The sequence below is a fragment of the Zeugodacus cucurbitae genome, chromosome 4 (assembly GCF_028554725.1).
Source record: "Zeugodacus cucurbitae isolate PBARC_wt_2022May chromosome 4, idZeuCucr1.2, whole genome shotgun sequence".
Classification (NCBI taxonomy): Eukaryota; Metazoa; Arthropoda; class Insecta; order Diptera; family Tephritidae; genus Zeugodacus; species Zeugodacus cucurbitae.
The window spans coordinates 46,552,488-46,574,242 of record NC_071669.1 but is presented as its reverse complement, the minus strand read 5'-3'; the positions used below and the strand labels follow the sequence as shown (position 1 = coordinate 46,574,242).

Sequence of the window (21,755 nt, the reverse complement as noted above, 5' to 3'; positions counted from 1 at the left end):
TTGAAACCAAATTTATATTTTTCCAAAAGCTTCAACGCCACGAAAAAGCCACGCAAGTTTGCCATGCGAAGCACAAAAGCTCTTCTCCGACCATATGTTTTGCGACAGTTTTCACTTTTCAGCTATTTTGGACTCGATGTGTGTATTTGTATTGAATGTGACTGTGAAAATGATGCGTGTGCAATGATTGCTGTTCAATTATTTAGTGAAATTATAGTGAATTAACACGTTGCGTTTGTTAAAATGAAATTTGCCGAACACTTGAGCGCGCATATAACACCGGAATGGCGAAAACAGTACATAAACTACGAGGTATGAGTGGCATACACGACGCGTTTTATTTGCGTTTTCGGTTTGTTGGCCCAGTGAAAAGTGAAAATCTTGTAGATACTGCTGCTGCGGGTGGGCACTCGCTGACAGCTGTTGTCAGTTGGGTGAATGACGTCACCAAAGCTCTGTGGGCAGCTGTCAAAGTGAGGAGCTTTTATTTTGGCGGGAAAATGTGGTTGGTGCAATGCGCATGATCGTAAACAGACACCTGTTGCATGGTGTTTAGAAGATGAAGATGTAAACAAAATGAAAAATATGTGTTGTGGTGTGGTTTGTTTACAAACAAACAATGTAAACAGAGCGAGCTTTCGAGTGTGAGATGAAATGAGAGATGGGTTGTTTGGTATTGGATACTCTTGCATTTATGTATATATTAAGTGAGATATATAGGTATATTCTTATTAAACAAAGTACAGTCATGTGTGTTATAAAAGCACCGCTTACTAGATAAAGCTTTTAATTTTTAGAAGTAAGTTTTATTAGTTTTTACCCAAAAAATATTTTCTACCTCTATAGGAAATGAAGGCAATGCTGTATGCGGCCGTGGAGCAAGCGCCCTCCGCTGAGCTTGTCGATCCCGAAGTGCTGTCTCGTTACTTTGCCAAATTCGACGAGCAATTCTTCCATTACTGCGACAAAGAGTTAGCCAAAATCAACACATTCTACTCCGAAAAGATGGCTGAGGCCACGCGCAAATACGGCAATCTTCGCAGTGAACTTAGCGAAACGCTAGAGATGGGCGCGGTTAAGAAACAACCTGCTTGGAAGTCGAAAACACCACTGGGCAAGAAGAATGTACCGGCGCGCAAAATACAGGATCTCAAATTAGCATTTAGTGAATTTTATTTGGGTCTCATTTTGTTACAAAATTACCAGAATTTGAATTTCACCGGTTTTCGTAAGATACTCAAGAAACACGATAAGCTCTTGAGTGTTTGCGATGGTGTCAAGTGGCGTGAGGAGTATGTGGAGGCGGCACATTTCTATGTCAATAAAGACATCGATCGACTGATACAGGAAACCGAACGCGCTTTCACCAACGACATTGAAGGCGGCGATCGTCAGAAGGCAATGAAACGTTTGCGTGTGCCACCCTTGGGTGAACAACAAAGTCCGTGGACCACTTTCAAAGTTGGTCTCTTCTCTGGTGCATTTGTCGTGCTCTTCCTTACAGTCATCTTGTCGGCTATATTTCATGGTTTTGGCGATGATTGGCGTGTGGGTCTGCGCATGTTTCGCGGCCCATTTCTCATTATTGAGTTTCTTTTCCTGTGGGGCGTCAATGTGTATGGTTGGCGTTCGTCGGGCGTTAATCATGTGCTCATCTTCGAACTGGATCCACGTAATCATCTGTCCGAGCAGAATATCATGGAAGTCGCGTCTGTATTTGGCGTAATTTGGGCAATTTGTGTGCTCTGCTATATTTATTGTGACCCTCTCGGCATACCACAATATTCGGCGCCCATCTTTCTTTACACCTTGATGATTGCATTTCTACTCAATCCAACGAAGACATTTCATCACGAGGCGCGTTACTGGGCTGTGCGTGTGGTTAGTCGCGTTGTAATGGCACCATTTTTCTTTGTGACCTTTGCCGACTTTTGGCTCGCGGACCAGTTGAACAGCATTGTGCCGGCCTTCCTCGATATACCCTTCATTATTTGCTTCTTCGGTGAGAATCCCAGTTGGCACAAAACGAGTTATGGTAAGTTGCTGCTTTGCTGGCAGCTGACACAATCAGCTTTTTTATTTTCTAATTTCAAATAGGTGGCAGCTCTTGCGTACAGGACATCTCTATGGTGCGTCCCATTGTAGCTATTTTACCGGCTTATTGGCGTTTCGGTCAGTGCATTCGTCGCTATCGTGACACACGTGAAGCTTTTCCGCATCTGGTTAATGCTGCTAAGTACGCGACGTCCTTTTTTGTGGTGATATTCTCGTACAAGTTTCAGACAACCTCAGGTGAGTGGAAAAGTATTGTTCAATTTCAGTTATTCCATAGCTTTTAAAGGGTTTCAAGGGTATACTATATGTACAAATGTATGTATCCGTAGTGCATTGCAACAACAAAGCAGTATATTTTTGTGCGTTTATATGTTTGTTAATCTCTCGAGAGTGAAATTGGTATGTACAATTGAATCCGAAAATTTGTTTATTGATGTCGTATGACTTTGGGAAATGTGGCATGTCGCTGGGGAAAAAGGTTCATAATCTGCTTTGAACTATTTCCTGCCAATTCTGTAAAATTTAAATCGAATGAATAAGTAGCATTGAAATGAAATGTTAGTTCGGTCAACATAAATTGAATTTATGGCTAAACAAGCCATTTTGTTATCATTTTTTAGTACCAGAAAAGAATGATTATATAATTTCTTTAAGGTTTCCCACAAATTGGCACTATTTCGTAGTGTGCATCCACTCCGACAGCAAAACGGCTACCGTCGGCTTGGAATCAATGACATTTCGATCCACACTAGTTAAGGAGTGAATAATATATTTATCAATAGCTGGTAGTTATTATGCTATCGGAGTTGTATGGGTACCCGGTCACCGCGAGAGTTAGAGTGCAATGTGGACAATTTTACAAGATGGCAAATTTGACATTGGATTGGGAGCGGGTTGACAGTCTATGAACCACTTGTGCGCTGGGCATACAGACATCGCATGACATCCGTTTGGTCTGCATTGGAGGGAAACAGGTCCTTCAAACTGTTTTCTCTTAGCAAAGTTCATCTCAGCGCCATCATACGTGGACACAGTCCAATAGGTACACATGCGGTGAGACTAGGGATCTTGCCAGATGCATGTGTGGAAGAAGCTGAGCTAAAACCATTTAAGCATTTCCTCCTTTAATGTCTAACATTTGATAGATTACGGTTAAATAACTTCGGTAATCACAACTCTTGCGAACCTCTAATAAACATTGTAGTGATGCTCGATTTATCTAAAGTTTGTTGAAAAATTATGATGATACAATTTAAAAGAACTCGGTCTCGCTCTCACTTACCTATTTAAGGAAATTTTGGGTATAAGTCGTAATCGGTCATAAGTACTTCCCATAATGCTTAATTTATGCGCCAAAAGTTAAATTACTTCCGTTTAAAAAATATTACCATAATGCGCACTGAAGTAAAATATTTCCCGCAGCTCTTTTTCACCATTTTTATACTCTCGCAACAAAGTTGCTAGAGAGTATTATAGTTTTGTTCACATAACGGTTGTTTGTAACACCCAAAACTAAACGAGTTAGATATAGGGTTATATATACCAAAGTGATCAGGGTGAAGAGTGGAGTCTGTCCGTCCGTCCGTCTGTGCAAGCTGTAACTTGAGTAAGATATCTTGACGAAACCTGGCACAAATATTCCTTGGGACCGTGAGAGGGTTGCGGAATCGCACCATTGCCACGCCCACAAAATGGCGGATGGAAAACCAAAAACACATAAAGTGCCATAACTAAGCCATAAATAAAGCTATGGAATTAAAATAAAGTATGAAGGATCGCACTATGAAGGGGCATATTTGGATGGATTTTTTTTTGGGGAGGTGGGCGTGGCCCCGCCCCCAAATAGGTTTTTGTACATATCTCGGAAACCAATAGAGCTATATAAACCAAACATTCTGCAGTCGTTTTTTTAGCCACTTCTTAATACATTCCAAAAATGTAAGAAATCGGATAATAACCACGCCCACCTCCCATACAAAGGTTTGATTGAAAATTACTAAAAGTGGGTTAACTTACTAACGAAAAACGTCAGAAACACTAAATTTCACATAACAAATGGAAGATGGAAGCTGCAATCAGATTTTTTACAAAATGGAAAATGGTCGTGGCGTCGCCCACTTATGGGTCAAAAACCATATCTCAGGAACTACTTGACAGATTTCAATGAAACTTGGTTTGTAATAGTTTTCATAGATCCCAATGATATGTTGTGAAAATAGGCCAAATCGCTTCACAACCACGCCTACTTCCTATATACCAAAACTTTGAAAACGATCTGAATCGTTTACTTTACAATATATAAAGTAAGCACTAGTGAAGATATCGGTGCAGAACTTTGCACAAATACTATGTTTACAGTGTGGCAGCCCCATTCTAAAAATCGCCGAAATCGGACCATAGGTTTTTAAGGCCCCATATATCGAACACGAGGACCTCGGAGCTTCTAACCTAATATTATGGTTTCCAACTTTCAATGGACGTTATACAATATATATGTCGAATATGTGGGTCAAATTGTGTATTATATAATATAAATAAAGTTAAATAAATAAATTGCGATAGTATAAAATATTCGGTTACACCCGAACTTAGCCCTTCCTTACTTGTTTTGTTTGGTTATGAGTTAAATGAAGTTTAGTTAGTCACATGCCAAACTTTTGTCACGAAGCAAACGCAAAAACCGAAAACGCTTTAACTTTCAAATATCGAATAAACATGTATGCATGTCTGTTTGTAAATATGTTTCTATAATGGATTTTCTATGGAATTGACAGAGTTGAGATGAACCTCAGATGTTGATAACCATTTCTAAATGTTCGTGTATGTATGTAGAAATATAAAACCATTCGTATATACGAGCTTTTAGAATGAAATCTTGTTACAATACAAATATAAAGGGTTCATAGATAAAGACAGGATATGAAATGGAATGAAAGGTACTGTTTATGAGGACTATCATTTACTAGTTCAATTTTGTACAATGATATGCAGTTATAACATTTTTCGAGTAAAGTACCGTTAAAGTACATACAATTAATTGGATCAGATTTTGGCCCATATATAAAAATCTTGGTTTTTCGTATTTATCAGAAGCTCGAACAAATTGGGTGACAGAGTCGTGGATATATATGTAGTCCCAATTTAATTGAAACACCCTATGAGTATTATTTTCATATTTTGAAACTGATTCTCCATTACAAAGCACATGCTGACTTTCACACACAATCAGTACCTCATCTCCCTGAAAGTTAAAATGTGAAGAAGAATTAGAAAAAGAGAAGAAAGAGATAAAAAATTTAAAATTTAATTTAAAATAAAAATTTTTTAATTTACCGTTTTTTCGCCTTTTAATTCGTTATAACAAGAAAAACTCTTTAAATTTCAAATGCAAATTAGCTGAAATGGTACCCCTTTACCGTTATGCATATTTAAAAGCTCATCTAAAATGAAAGCAAAACAAGGAAAGGTCTCCCAATGGGATTAGGAAATAAATGCAAATGTCTAACGAAATACTATATCAAATGAGAGAAAACTACAAAGGTTGCGCGTGACCAATATCGTTGCCTTGGTTGCGGTAACAGGAGGTACCAAAATTGCTACTGTAGCCGGAAGCTGGCACGGTAATTGCTTACATAAATAACTCTTAAAATTGTTATAATTTATTTCAAAACTTCTCGATCACATTTATTGAACACATTTCTGGCGTATAGGTAAAACTAATATACATATTTGGGAATCGAATAAGTCTTGAAAATAGTCTCTAAGTTTCCTTACATCCATAAAAATATTATATTTTCTCGTATCAGTATTTATCGCTTCTGGGTAAATGTTTATTGAGACGAATTTTCATTGACCAAATTATTATCAAGGAATGGTTCAGTCCACCTAAATCAAGTGTTTTAACTCATTTAAACTACTTAGATATCTGTAGAAATGATTAAACTGATTTTGGTTTAAATTTGTGGAGAACAGTAATGATACTGTGCCTTTTCAAAGCAATCTTCAATTTTTATACCCTGAAAAGGGTATATTAAGTTTGTCACGAAGTTTGTAACACCCATAAGGAAGCGTCGGAGGCCCTATAAAGTAAATATATATATAAATGATCAGTATGTTGAACTGAGTCGATTTAGCCATGTCCGTCTGTCTGTCCGTCCGTCTATCTGTCTGTATATATACGAACTAGTCCTTCAGTTTTTAAGATATCGTTTTGAAATTTCGCAGAAGCTGCTCATTTGTCGGAACTGCCGATATCGGACCACTATATCATATAGTTGCCATACAAACTGAACGATCGGAATCAATGACTTGTATGGAAAACTTCTGCATTTTACTACATATCTTCACGAAATATGGTGTGAGTTATTGTTCATAGAAATAATTTAATCTCCGAAAAAATGATTCAGATCGGTTCACTATAGCATATAGCTGCCATACAAACTGAACGATCGGAATCAATGGCTTGTATGGAAAACTTCCGCATTTTACTACATATCTTCACGAAATTTGGTGTGAGTTATTGTTCATAGAAATAATTTAATCTCCGAAAAAATGATTCAGATCGGTTCACTGTAGCATATAGCTGCCATACAAACCGAACGATCGGAATCAAAATGGCTTGTATGGAAAATTTTCGCATTTGACGTGGTATCTTCACGAAATTTGACATGGATTACTGCTTAAGATAATAATATAATCTCCGAAGAAATTATTCAGATCGGTTAACCTTAATGTTTCTAGCAAACAACCCGGCTAAAAAGAATTAGTAACATCTTTTCTTTTTTTACTTACTTTTTCTTACGTCTTTAGACACATAGTTACTAAAAGAAATGCACCTGTGAAGGGTATATTAGCTTCGGTACAGCCGAAGTTAACGTTTTTTCTTGTTAAATTTTAATATCAAGACATATCTTTGGTTCCAAAAACACCATATTTCCCTATAAAATTAAAAAAAAAGGTATGTGTTCAACTTTACATAGTATTAGGATGTCCTTTTCTGGGAAAAGAAAATATTATTTTTCTCAGAAATTATGACCCATTATCTTTAAGATTACCAAACTCTACGTCCTTAAGGATATATGTATTACACAGGTATATGTACATATATTTATCCGTACGCAGTCGATGGGATTACTTTTGTCTAACAAATAATGCCACACTGAATGTACTTACATTACATTGTTGAGCATTTTCGGAAGTCCACTTGACTTCGTTGACCGGGTTGGCTAAACAGGTCCATGTGCATGCAATAAACATAATAAACATAATTGACATCTCGACAACTAAGTTTAATTGACTGTTAATAACATTTCTACACCAACATTCCCCAGTGTCTGCTGCAGCAACAGTTTATTTTTTATAAATACATAATTCACTTACGGTTTACCGCCTCTCTCGTCCTCACTCACTCTATCTCTATCTCTGTCTCTCTTTCTCTCTGTCTACAGACGGCTACATCAATTCGAAGGATAATCCTTGGTTTTACTGCTGGATAGTGGCGGCCATTGTGTCCTCATGTTATGCTTACACGTGGGACATTAAAATGGATTGGGGCCTATTTGATGCCAAGGCTGGTGATAATCGCTTTTTGCGTGAAGAAATTGTCTACTCGTCGACGGTAAGTGCATGTCGGTATTAAAACTCACACACACACTTGTAATATCTCAGTGGCAACATCTCTTTGGCTACACCCCAAACGCTTTACAGTTGTCAGTTATAAATTGACATTATTTTTTGCCCAATTAGGCACCCATTTACTTATTGTTTATGTACTTCAACGTGCATTTGTATGTATATAACTGTGTATATTGTACTTTATACTCTCGCACAGTGGTTCTACTACTTTGGCATTGTGGAAGATTTAGTGCTGCGTTTCGGTTGGACCGTATCGATGAGCTTAATTGAAGCTGGCTATATGGAGGGCGACGTAATGGTGACCATACTCAGCCCGTTGGAGGTGTTTCGCCGTTTTATTTGGAACTATTTTCGCTTGGAAAACGAACACTTGAATAATTGCGGTAAATTTCGTGCAGTACGTGATATTTCCGTGGCGCCCATGGATTGTTCGGATCAGGTGAGTGCTGCTTGGTTATGTGCCTTAATTGCATTATCTATTACATGCAGTGAACGATTATAAATTGTGGATTACAAATGAGTTTACATTAGTCATAATGGAAAAAATATAAATTAATTATTGTAGGTATATTGTAAGTGTGTAGGAATTTTGGAGAGCGGTTCGGTACCATAGAAAATTTGAACCTATTGGATTTTTTTTGAAAGCGTGTCGAAACGGGTGTTCTATAAATGGAATAAATAGCAATATGCGTCGGTGATTCGATGCTTGTTTTTGGGAGGGATATTATTCACTATGAATATTCTCTTTCGATTATCTCCTTCAAAAATTGGTTTAACGGCATTCAACGTTATGGTAGGGTCAGTTATTATGAGAAACGACCAGATTCCCCAAAACCAGATTCCACGAAATATAACGCGATAAAAGTATGCGATCTCATATGGACAGATCGCGGATACACTAATACAATGGATATCTCCAAAGACCGCGTGGATCGTATTCTGTGGTTATTCCGGACAACAAGCGCAATCTCTTGATCACATCAAAGGATTTACTTTACTTTCCGCGTGTATCCTCTAATACCTATCAGAAGTAAAGTCGAAACTGTGAACTTCACTCAACCAATCTGATGATGAAGACCTTTGCTTGTACTATCGGCCATGGACTCAGGACTCTACTAAGTTGAACTATTAAGCTGATGTGTATTTGGGAATCGAATAAGAGAATACTCTCTAGGCTTCCTTATATCCAGAAAAAAATCATGTCTGGTATATTTTCTCGTATCAGTAATAATCGCCTCTGGGTAAATAATTATTGAGACGAATTTTCATTGGCCAAAATATTATCAAGGAATGGTTCAGTCAATTTTCCACCTAAATCAAGTGTTATAACTCTTTTAAACTACTTAGATATCTGTAGAAATGATTAAACTGATTTTGTTTAAATTTGTGCAGAACTGTAATGATACTGTGCCTTTTCAAAGCAATATTCAATTTTTAAATTTTAATATCAATTAATTTAATATCAAGGCTCACAGGACTCTACTAAGTTGAACTATTAAGCTGATTAGACCTCAAATATGCTGTTTCCTTTTTCAATATTGAAAAATTCACTCACCGTAGAGAAATTTGAGCCACTTCCATACCCATAAGGTTTACTTTGAAGACCTCTGGCAAACATTAAAATAGTTGGAGTATCGTTAGGCCAAGTGTATTGATCCAAAGGAGTCCATGCTTAATAGTAAATCGTAAGTTTTTCGAAATTTTCGTATTTCTTATGTATTCTTAATACTTAACGGACCCATCACTGCTTGATTTTAACATATTTTGTTAAAATTCCTTAACGACTTACGTAAAGGTAGTAATTTAATTATTTCAAAATTCTTTTACTTAAACTGTCGTATAAATATTTTTTAAATTTTTCACTTCCCATTTTCATTTCTTTTTTTTCTTTTTCGGTAGACGACAATTTTACGCATGATGGACGAGGAGGACGGCGTAGTCAACCGACGTGGCAAGACTAAAGGCCTATCAAAGAAGAAGGAGCAACAACGCTTGTTGCTTTTACAAGGCGAATCTGTTGAAGATTTATGCTCTTAAATGGCCAAAGGCTTTGCATTTTGTTTTAAATTTAATTTATGTAGTTGCCATATCATTGCAGGAGCACAAATAATTTATTAAAGTGTGTAATAAGTGTATAAAATAGCATGAAATGTAGCGAAATTGTAATATAATACTAAATGTCATTAATTTCAATTAATGTTGTAACTAAATGTTTGCATACATATATGTATGTGTGAGTATGTCAGTCGTGCGCAGTGTAATCTGACGGAAGCGGCAGAAAAACAGAATTTTTCTGCATCAGCCAAGAGTCAAATATACAAACATACTTATACATACTTATATACATATTATTAATGTATTTATATAAAGTTCATGTACTTATGTAAATTTCTTCAGTAATTTCTTATATGCCAAAACATTAAAGTAGTAGTTGAAAGCCGAATATTGTTTATTTAACGGTGAAAAAAATAAGTCGAGCAGGAAATACAAATCCTCATAAGTGCTCCGGCTGCGCTTTTCATTTAATTTAATAAGTGAAGTCATAGAAATGAACACAATGGAAATTATAATACTCATCAGTCCTAAATTATAGGAAATTTTTCAGTCGGCATACGAGGGCTGCTATATATATTTCTGGCCTAATAATGAAAATAGGAATATTTATCAACGAAAATGGTTTTATTGTTTTTCAAAATATTCTCCATCAAGATTTATACACTTTTGCATGCGCTCAAACCAATTTTCGAAGCACTTTTTTTGAGCCTTTTTTTGAGCGATTGTCAAATTGTGCGGTATCCAACGAGAACAAACCTCTTTTACGGCCAGTTATTCATGCAATATCGAATGTATGCTGGTGGGAGAAATTGATAGGCATTCCTCTATCTGAAGGTATGTTACATGACGGTCTTGCATTGTCAGCTCACGTACGGCATCGATGTTTTCTGGCACAACGGCTGTTTTTGGACGACCTTCACGGAATTCGTCTTTGAGCGAGCGTCGGCCACGATTGAATTCGTTGTACCAGTTTTTCACAGTGCTATAGGATGGTGCTTCATAGCCATACAAAGATTTTAGTTCATCGATGCACTGTTGTCGCGAAAATCCACGTCGAAAGTTGTGAAAAATGATCGCACGAAAATGTTCACGAGTTAATTCCATTTTTTGGCCGAGATAAATTTTTTAATTCCCTGTAAATAAAACAATTCACGATTAAATGACAAAACGTTCTGAGTGATGTTATGCTAAAAAATGTCAAACTTTCCAATGGAAATGTCAGATTGCACCTGGCAACACTTAGTGTTGCGTAGGCCAGAAATATATATAGCAGCCCTCGTACAAATAAACATATGTACTTATATATGCCCGTAACTGTCGAAAGCCGTTTCTACATAGACGCTTGTATCGAGAAGCGCGCACAAATTTATTTAACTTTATATTGTAAGTATTTGTTTTTTCTCTCTAACTCGCATTTGTTTGTACTCGCAAAAGGTATTTTATTTTCCTACTGCAGAAATACACAGCAGTACATAGATTTTTATTTTTGTTGTTGTTATTTTTTATATTGTTTGTCTACACCAATTTAATGTAATATAACTTTTCATGTTAAATAAATGTTTGGAGAAATGTTGTTCAGAAAGTTGGAGACTCTTCATTTAGCTTCAATCAGCGGCGGTAAAAGGTAGGCAAACAACAATTATATTTTATGTACAGACATACATATTTATGTTTGCATTGGTTACCACAAAAAATATTGTAGAGTGAATATGTCAACTCGCTGTGATATATATTTTGTAATAATTTTTAAAATCCTTAAATATTTACTTCAAAAGTACAGAGTCCTAAATTCTGTAGTCCAAAATGCAATGAATTGTCCTTTACAAGTAAAATACATACATACACAAGTATTCGAATTTTTTGCAAATATTTGTTTGAACCTTTTTTCTGGTATGTCCTTGTGAGGAAAATCTTCGACTGTTTCGTTTTTTTTTTCATTTTTCATTAAGGCGATCTGAACATATAAACACCGGAATCTTATATACATATATAAATATGAATATATGTACATATGTATACATAAAGTTGCTATAGCAGAGATTTAAAATCAATCTGCTGAAATGAAATACAAAATTTATTATTATAGTTGTATTTCTTTAGTAATGCTTAAAGTTAGATTTATCCATAATAGAACCAAAATTATAGCAAATAATTAAAAATTTCGTATATTATACTACTTATTAATAAGTATTATCGAAGACAGCAATTGAATTACAAGTCATGAAGCTACCACTATCAAATATGGCAGTGACTTACAAATATTCTCATTAGACTAAATAAATATTTTGAGAAATTGCATTTACCAGCTTAGGACAATATTTTTTCGCCTGATATTGGTACCTTCTAATGGTACATATGTATATGCGAAATTTGCAGAAAATTCGTATTATTTGAAGAGTACGAATCTGTCAACTATGTATAAATTAATATACATACATTTGTGTATATAGACATATATTTGAAATAATGAGTAAAATATGCATCCACTAAAAGTAAGATTTAAACTTTCAATAAAGTAATAAGCTTTTAAACTGTGAATGATGTTTTTCATTCTTATTGAAAAATTATGTAAGTCAGACAAAAATAGCCGAAAAACTTGACCGAAAATTATTATACACAATTGAATTAGGAGGAAAATGTAGATTGTGCCCATATTTTGGTATATTTTTTAGTAACTATATTCAGTAATTAATAAATAATAATTATTTTAACACGTAAGGAAAGGCTAAGTTCGGGTACAACCGTACATTTTATACTCTCGCAATATATTGCTATATTTCTATTAATATAACACACAATTTGACCCATATACTCGGTATAAAGTCCAATAGAATAACGAAAATCATCATATATAGTATATGAGGTAATTCCTGAGCCGATTTCACTATTAAGCCCCGTATTTTTGAAAAGCCAATAATTTGGTATATGCTATGGGAAGTTATGAACCGATTTTAACCATTTTTGGTACACACTATTAGAAGAAAAAGATTCCCTCTGAATTAAAATAAGATATCTCAGAGATTTATCGATATTTTCGGTGAAAAATTACACGAAAGCACTGAATTCTTCATATTCGATGTCCGGGCATCGAAAAGTTATATTCCGATTTCTAAATTTTTTCACAAGTTATGATCTGATACTGATCACATACAGTAGTTGTGTAAAGTTTTATTACACTATCTTCAATAGTTCCTATTATATAGTGAAGGAATAAGATGGAATTCAAAATTGAGTTATATGGGAAGTAGTCGTGGTTGTGATCCGATTTCACCCATTTTCCATACGTGTCATCAGGAAATTGTATATACCGAATTTCATTGAAATCGGTCGAGTAGTTGCTGAGAAATGGTTTTTGACCCATAAGTGGGCGACGCCACGCCTATTTTCCAAATCTGAGTACAGCTTCCTTCTGCAATTTCTTCTGCAAAATTTAGTGTTTCCGACGTGTTTAGTTTTTAAGTTAACGCACTTTTAGTAATTTTCAACCTATCCTTTGTATGGGAGGTTGTTATTATCAGATTTCCACTATTTTCGACACACAGACGGACGGACGGACAGACATACATCCGGATTTGAACTCCACTCTTCACCTCGATCACTTTGGTATACATAAAACTATATCTAACTCGTTTAGTTATAGGTGTTAGTTTAGCAACTTTTGTTGCGAGAGTATAAAAAAGCCTTGGTTTCGAAGTTCGATATACGAATATTTCGATTTTGTAGGCTAACTCCTGGAAGAAATTTGTTTTTGCATTAGCTTATAATATAGCCAACATCCACTAGTTTTGAAAAGTAAAGGAAGTCGATTAGGTTATCTGAAACTAGAAATAAGTATGGATAGATCTGGAGTTTTGGTATTAAATTATTATATATTATAATCATAGTCAAATTAGTATTTCATAGCCTATGAAGAGGTAGGGTCTGACAACATTCCTTTATTTAGATTTAGTTTTCCTTATTTTAGTAACATATCTCCCATTCCGTCCCAGTTGACGTTATAGTTCTTTATGAGTTGCAAAGGCAATTAATGTAATGGGGTCCATTACCTTATTACCTTATATGGAAAGTCCACGTAGCACGAGCAAACACATAAACATCCTCATAGACATTGCGAAATCTATATTTCTAAATATACCAAAAATATGTGATTTAGACACCTTAAATCTTAAATCACATTTGCTTAAAGTAGATATAATATACTTGTTAAGGAGTCTACTATGACTGTGCTTCGCACAACCTTCTTTTCAATAATATAAACAGTATCAACCAAGCTAAGTGTTTGCCTATCAATAGCGTTAGTTGAATAAATAACACCTCTCATTATTATGTCAAGGTTCACATTGGCTTAGCGAAGGACAGGTACCAATAAAGTGTATAGCAATTTGCCATGGGCTAATCTTCAACTAAGTTGTTGTACTACAATCCACACTAATATGTTGTAAGTTTCTAGAAAGGTCACAGCTCAGTTAGGTGATGCATCAACGGCCTGCTGTGTTGTAGTCACTTAACCCATGTCTGTTGGGTAAACAGGATATGTGTGCTAAACGGTATTGTCAACGATTGATTCTACGTCATGACAATATCCCCAGACAATGGTAGCCTTTTTGGCGCTGAAGTGATTGATACTTGTGTCAAGAGGAAGGAAGGAAGTTAAGAATTCTATTAAATATGTAGACATACTTATAAATACATATACTCGTATGTAGACAGTGCCACTTCTGTTGATAATAAAAGCTATGAGGAAAACAAATTCAGCAAAATTACAAAGAGCGTCTTTGGAATACCGGATATTCGCGGTTGACAAATTTCACACAAACAACAGCTCAAATTTTATTTGAATATGTGTTAAAGTAAGTGTGTTTGTTTGTATCTCAATGCTTCGTTATGCTTGTAGTGCCAATAAAATGAAATATTGATTGCTGCAAATACTGATTTATTACAATTTGATTATTTTTATCTTGATTTAAATAAATCAAATTGGGGAAGACTTAACTAACAGCAAATACTCACACACACACAAATACAACATACATGTATTATATATAGTATAACTGTCATTTTATTTACATATCTATATAAACACATGTGCTCATACATATGTATCTGTAAACATATCGCTGCACATACACGCTGTCTTGTCCTATATTTTGACTTTGTGCAAACAATATTCTCTTTCAAACATTTACATTAGCGTTGCGTATTCAATCTTATGCCGATGTCGACACGACTTTGGCAACTTTCAAACTGTATTTACAGCAGTGTCACTTAAGTGAAGAAAGTTCACAAAGTTTTTGTTTCGTTACGGAAGCGGAGTGAAATCAAATGTCAACATGTTGTTGTCGTTTACCTACTTGCTACATACATACATTAACTTCTTTAAATATAACAAGTTTTCACTATTTAATAAGTGTTGTTTAGGTCTTGAATTTGGTAGTTAAGCGATTAGATTAATTAGGTCTAGATTGTTTTCATTTTTTGGGATTCAAAAGATTATTCTTTTTATTTAATTTGTAAAAAATATCTCACACATTTACCGATATACAGTGTCTGACAAAATTATGTATGCCCTTGAATGTAAATACAAACATGATTATATGGATACCCCTATATATTATAAAGTTAGCTTCTAAATGGAGCTTCAATATTTAGTGTTGGCACCTTTAGCGTTAATTACGGACAAAATACTTTGAGAGATGTTGTCTACCTAGTTCAGGAAAAGTGATTATGGTATGCTTTCCCAGGAGTCCTTCAATCTATCTCAAATGTCCCAATTATTGGGACGACAAGAATTTCGGTCGAGCTTATCATTCGAATATTGCAATAAATGCTTAATAGGATTAAATTCAAAGGTTTGGACAGGTCATAGTAGGAGCTTTATCAATTTTTGATCGAAACATTCTTTCTTAACGACTTGTATGTTTGGGCTCATTGTACTGGTATATAAAGTTATCAATCTAAGCCCATTTTTTTCTAAGGGCTCCCATTTTTTACTCAAAATCACTCCGTTGCACAGTGGTTGCGCCCATAGGACAAAATTCAAAAATTTCATAACAACAAAAATTTGCGAAAAGTTCTCTAAAATGTCCAAGCTTCTTCATGGCAAACCGGTTTTTACTGCAAATCTAACGGGACATTCTAAAAATAGAATGCAAAGCGTGATCAACTGTTCAACTTTGTAGCGAAACTGCGCTAAGTTAGCTTTTCGTGAAAACAAAATTGAATTTCAAAGTGGTCAAACATTAGCTAGAGAGGTCCGATTTTGATTATTTAAAAATAATTTTGTTGTTGCAGGTATTTACTTTAATAAATTCATCATGTGGAATTAATTTTATTGATTTATTATTTGTTGTGTATTTTTGATTGATTATTCTTTTTTTGTGTATTTTTTTAACGTAATTTTCATGTTTAAATAGACATTTAGTTATGTTACCCCACGATCCCCCCTTTATGAGTGTTATCAGTGCATTTGTCAATGTTTTAAGGTAATACAAATGTTAGGTGTAGCTGCCGATATTTGCCCATATGTTTATATTCGTGAATAAACTTAAGCTGTCATCTTACTGTTGCTCAAATTTGGTTTGGTACAACAAAGCATTAAAAACAAAGGCTAAGCAGTAGAGATGAGAAAACTTAACACTTGTATTGGTTACATTTGCAAAAAAATTATTGCTTATTGGACTAAATACAATCGTTGTAAGGTTTCAATTGTTCAGTGGTTCCACCGTAGGCCAAAAATCAAAAAATCCATCTCTCGATTTTTTGACAAAGTGTAAACCGATGACCTCTAAATTGTCTAAACTTCTTATTTTCAAACCGGGTTTTCCCAAAAATCTAACGGTACTTTCTAAATATGGAGTTAAACGCATGAACAACTGTATTTTTTTAAAGCACATCAGACATTTTTTTAAAATTCGCAGCAACGACGCACTTCAAATTGTTCTGGTAATTGTTCGCGGCTATAACCGCGTAAGCGGTGTCTACGCCAATCAAGAAGAATTGTTCAGGTTAACGAATCACGATTATTTTTAATGGCTTTTGAAGCTAAAGGTATTTATTTTAACTTTTGAAATTAATTAAGACTAACGTAATTTATATTTTTTGTGAAGTTAGTCTGCGTCTTCAATGTCTACAATGTGTTTACATAAAGTTTTAGTTGTGTTCCCCCGCGATCCCCCCTTAGATTTATTTTACATTGTCTTTACCAGAGTCTTAAGGTAATAAAAGTGTTAAAGTTAGGTGCGGAAATTTGCAGATGTCGAAGTAATCGTCAAAATAATAATGGCCTTTGAATTAACTATTTTTAAGTTCAAACTCATTATAATTGGACTAAAAAAGCTTGGAAAGAAGGATAAACCATCTTTATTTCAATCTATGTACGGTTTACTAGGGAATGCATTACAAGTTTTTGTTCTAATTATAATGGCTGTAGAATTGCAGTGAAAAAATTAACTGTATTAAATTGGTTGATAATTTGCTTTTTTCCTACATTAATTTTTTTTTATGATATTATTCTTACAGGTTGAATGTGGGGGTTGGATGGGGGAAACTATAACGACAAATCATGTTCAGCTTGTTTATCGCTTTCTTAAATGTTTTTACAAAGCCTTACTGAAAGTTTTGACGCTCCGATCATGACCATGAGAAGTATTTTTGAGCATGATTGCCATATAATGGCAATTACAGTTCTATGGGAGCTATAGGACCTAGTAGTCCGATGGTGCCAATTTTTTTACTATATATTTAAAATAATTTTCTAGATTTTTGGTGAAAATTTCAAAGCGATATCTCAACGGGAAGTATTTATGACCGCACCTTCATACAAGCCGAACCACTGTGCTTTGGACTCTCCAGATTAATACCAGATTTGATAGACAGACCACTGTAGCTACAGCAACCCCAAATTAAAACATTTTCACCTCCAAACTTAATGGTGCCTTGGATGTACTTACTTTGGAGCCTCTCATGACTCTTTCGTCAAACTTTTTGACTGCCTTTCGTATTTTTTAATTTAAGCTTGCTCCCATTACTTCAAATTAGTATTTTCCAAAAAACTGGCGGCCTTTGATAACACTTTTTGGCAAATTCAAATCAAGAAATATTCAAATAATTTTGTCGGATACTGTATATATAATCTCGAATTGCGGAAATTAGTATATTTCCTTTATAGAACCCAACATTTAATTGGGCTGACATGATTTCAAACTTGACTCCTCTTAACTCCTGTCTCAAGCTTTCTTCATCTCGCAAGATTTATAGCTTTAACTAGCTAGACTTCCCTTAATTCCATAAATTATAAACTTCTCCTCCCTTGATTTGGCCACACATGATCCCTAGTTTCACTTTTGGTGACCTTCAGCTTGCCATTACTTGACAAAATGGAAGCAAACTGGACTAATTTGAAAATCTAAACAAATGTGATCTCACGTAATTCCTCATAATGTTAACAAATATGACCTCTAAATTGGTAAACAAACTTGAATTCACGTGAAATTGAATTTAAACAAACCAAAGCTCATTGGCCACTATCGGTCGCGGTTTCCTGAATTAATTAACTTTATCAAGACTACATGGCTGCTTAGAGAGAACAAAATAAAGTGTGAGGGGGTCCAGTACCGGTGGTTTCACAACGGGCCTCCCAAAGGCCTAGGAGGGTCGACAGACAACCACTAAACTTAAACCAAATCTGCTCGGCTTCTATGCAAACGTTTGAATTACAAAACCAATATTTTACCATCTAACTTTAGTCTAATTATAAAAAACCTGTATTTGCACGAATTTCATCAAAATTTCATCGATTTCATTATTTACAACAAAAAGTTTAATTTTCATGATATTCATTCCATTCGCATAAGCAAATCCAAAAATACATTTTAAACCGTATGCAATATAACATGGGCAACATACAGGGCTATGGTATTGTATATGTGCAACTGCATTCACAAATTTACACATATGCGCTTAAAAATTCAATTATACTTGTTCAAAACCATCGCCAATATTTGCTTTCACTTAAATGACATAAATGGCAGCAAGGTGAGGTTGGGTTCGACATTTTCCGTTTAAACTTTGAAAATTTAATTTCTTGTAGTTCGCAAATTGCTTGAGTTCAAGCGAAAATTTACTCTTGTATTTGTTTGTTGAACTGTGTTTGGTGGTTATGAGATTTATTGGATAAACCGACATGTAAACATAGTCTTTATGTAGACATGTATACGGCTTCTTGGAAATATTTGATCTGAATTCTGAATATTATAACATATATACATATATGTATACACTAGTAGTAAACTACGAAAATCTGTGGGAACTTATGTTGCTAAATTTAACAACTATATTTACACAGTTGTGGTATACTCAAGTCAAGTACAGCTGGGTATGTGTAAAACAAGTGGTAATCAAATATGAAAATATAAATTATATTTTTTACAATATTCCTGCTGTTCCACAAGTTCATATATTAAATATTTTAGTATCAATTATCGCATAAAATTTATTTTTTAATTTAAATTTAACAGCAGTAACTTGCATGAATGTTCATCAATCTCAACAATCAATATATGTGAATCAAAAGTTCAAGATTTTTTATAATAATGACATTCTCCTATTCTTCTTAAATTGAAATTTTCATTTAAATGAAATAATCTTTGTTTGTATGACAAATGCATTGTGGGAATATAAACACTCACTTGTAGTATTTAACCTCTTCTAATTGCCAGAGCGGCTTATTCTTACTGCAACCATGAAATAATAGCGCACATATGTACAATACTTAAAGCTGAAAGCTTTCTGCTTGTAAAAACACAGTCTGGAGACATTCTCAGCATATGTAGCATATATGTATGTGTGCACATATGCTCGTTTGTACAACAACACAGACGGCGTGCAAAAACTTTGAACGTTCATGTGGAACAAATCCATAAAGTCAACAATAGTAAGTATAAAGTGGTTTTGTTAATCTGCCATTTTTCGGCCAAGCACGTGCTTGTGCATTGTGCGACATGGCTGTGCTGAGGTTTCTCATACGCCACGCACAGCCAAACCACGTAGGTGTAATGGGATTGAGCGCATACAGACCGTGTAAGTGTTGTGTGGTTTGCTTCAATTCGGTAATGTTTTTGTTATGATTTTTTGTTGGCGACTCGTATTTGTTTGAAATATAAATTGTGCGGTTTAATTAATTAAATTGTTGATATGACAACCGTCTTTATAGCATAAAATTTTCGCTCACTTATGTAGTTGATTGTAGGAGTGTATATAATTGTTTTAAAGCCTTCATATAATTGCTTGAAAAAGTATATTTTTTAAATATAGCTTTTTATGATTCGCAATATTTTTTTCCAATTTTGCAATAATACGCTTAACTCAAAGAAAAAAATATGTTTTTTATTTTAAATGCACAATAAGTTTCATAAAGACTTTTTGTTTAGCTACTCGCTTAATTGACTTATGATAAAGAAATATACACAAAAAGGGGTTCAATGCTTTTACATAAATGCTAAACAATGTCAAATACTATACTTGAAAGCATATGTCACACATGTCTATAAAAATGGATTGTTTTACTCTCATGCTGTCATGTGGGCAATTAAACAATTTAAATTGACTATTTCACTTAGCATTAATGAAAAACTCGCATAATCCATGCAACATCACGTATTAAAAAGTTTTTGTGCTTTAATTGTAACACTCGTTAACAGTAGTAGTTGGTAACCCGCTATGGTGTATAATAGTTATTAATTACACTCATTTCATAGAATTCACTTAGCAAATCTAATTATAAGTAATGAAGTTACTACCGTTATTTAATTTTTAACAATTGGATTACTAGCTAAACTTAGTTAAATACATATATACCATATGTTTCTTAACAGATTTTTTATTACTCCGCGTAAAACTTTATATAGTATGTACAAGCTGATGATGCATAACCTCCCATTAGGGAGGGGCACATTTTGATGTAATTTTTTTGGAAAACTGGGCGTGACCCCGCCCCCAAATAAGTTATTTGTATATAACTCGCAAACCAATAAAGCTATATAAACCAAACTTTCTGCAGTCGTTTATTTTAGCCATTTCCTTATACAGTCCAAAAATGAAAGAAATCGGATAATAACCACGCCCACCTCCCATACAAAAGTTAGGTTGAAAATTACTAAAAGTGCCTTAACTCACTAACGAGAAACTTCAGAAACACCAAATTTTACATAAGAGATGGCAGAAGGAAGCTGCATTGAGATTTTTTTACAAACTGGAAAATGGGCGTGGCATCGCGAGGGGTGGCGAAATCGGTTCACAATTACGTCTACTTCCCATATAACTCAATTTTGAATTCTTTTGATTCGTTCACTTTATAATACATATATACATACATTAGGAACAAATGGAGATAGTGGAATAAAACTACACAAATACTGTATTTGAGCTGTGACATCACTTGTGGAAAAATTGTCAAAATCGAACCATGACTTTTCAAGGTCCCTGATATCGAACATGAAGAAATCAGTGCCTAAGGGTAATTTTTCACCGAAAATATAGGTAGATATTTCAGATATTTTTATGTAATTCATTCCCTCTGAATTTTTTTCTTATAACAGTTTCTCTCTGTACCTAAAATGGTAAAAATCGGGTCATAACTTCCCCCAGATCCCATATACCTAATTATAAGTAATATTAAATTAAGTGAGCGTATAGTCTTCGATACATTGTATCTTGGTGGTGAAAACGAGTGAAATCGGTTTAGGAATTACCTCAGTCCCCATATACTATTTATGATGATTTTCGTTATTCTATTGAACTTTATACCGAATATATGGGTCGAATTGTGTTTTTATAAAATTACATCAATAAATTGCGAGAGTATAAAGTGTTCGGTGACACCCGAACTTAGCTTTCCTTACTTGTTTTCTTTATAAATATGTATAAACAATCCAAGATTTATATATCTTTCCAACAACCGATATCAAGTACATACATATTTAGAATTAGAATACCTTATTACTCACCTTTCCAGT

General features: G+C 34.5%; 1 protein-coding gene across 1 annotated transcript; it reads left to right on the top strand.

The window, feature by feature from the left end:
* The first annotated feature begins 126 nt into the window (after positions 1–126).
* Positions 127–11,438, top strand: LOC105221030 (xenotropic and polytropic retrovirus receptor 1). The gene is made up of 6 exons (XM_011197672.3): positions 127–312; positions 847–2,035; positions 2,098–2,292; positions 7,503–7,672; positions 7,886–8,128; positions 9,589–11,438. Exons 1-6 carry the CDS (start codon positions 244–246, stop codon positions 9,724–9,726), a joined length of 2,004 nt encoding a protein of 667 aa, XP_011195974.1. The 5' UTR covers positions 127–243; the 3' UTR covers positions 9,727–11,438.
* Positions 11,439–21,755: the final 10,317 nt, after the last annotated feature.

Excerpts from the sequence above, each read along its gene's own strand:
- LOC105221030 (XM_011197672.3), top strand. The coding sequence starts at position 244 with ATGAAATTTGCCGAACACTTGAGCGCGCATATAACACCGGAATGGCGA. Across the intron at positions 2,293-7,502 it reads CAAGTTTCAGACAACCTCAG|ACGGCTACATCAATTCGAAG; the intron begins GTGAGTGGAAAA and ends CTCTGTCTACAG. Across the intron at positions 7,673-7,885 it reads AAATTGTCTACTCGTCGACG|TGGTTCTACTACTTTGGCAT; the intron begins GTAAGTGCATGT and ends ACTCTCGCACAG.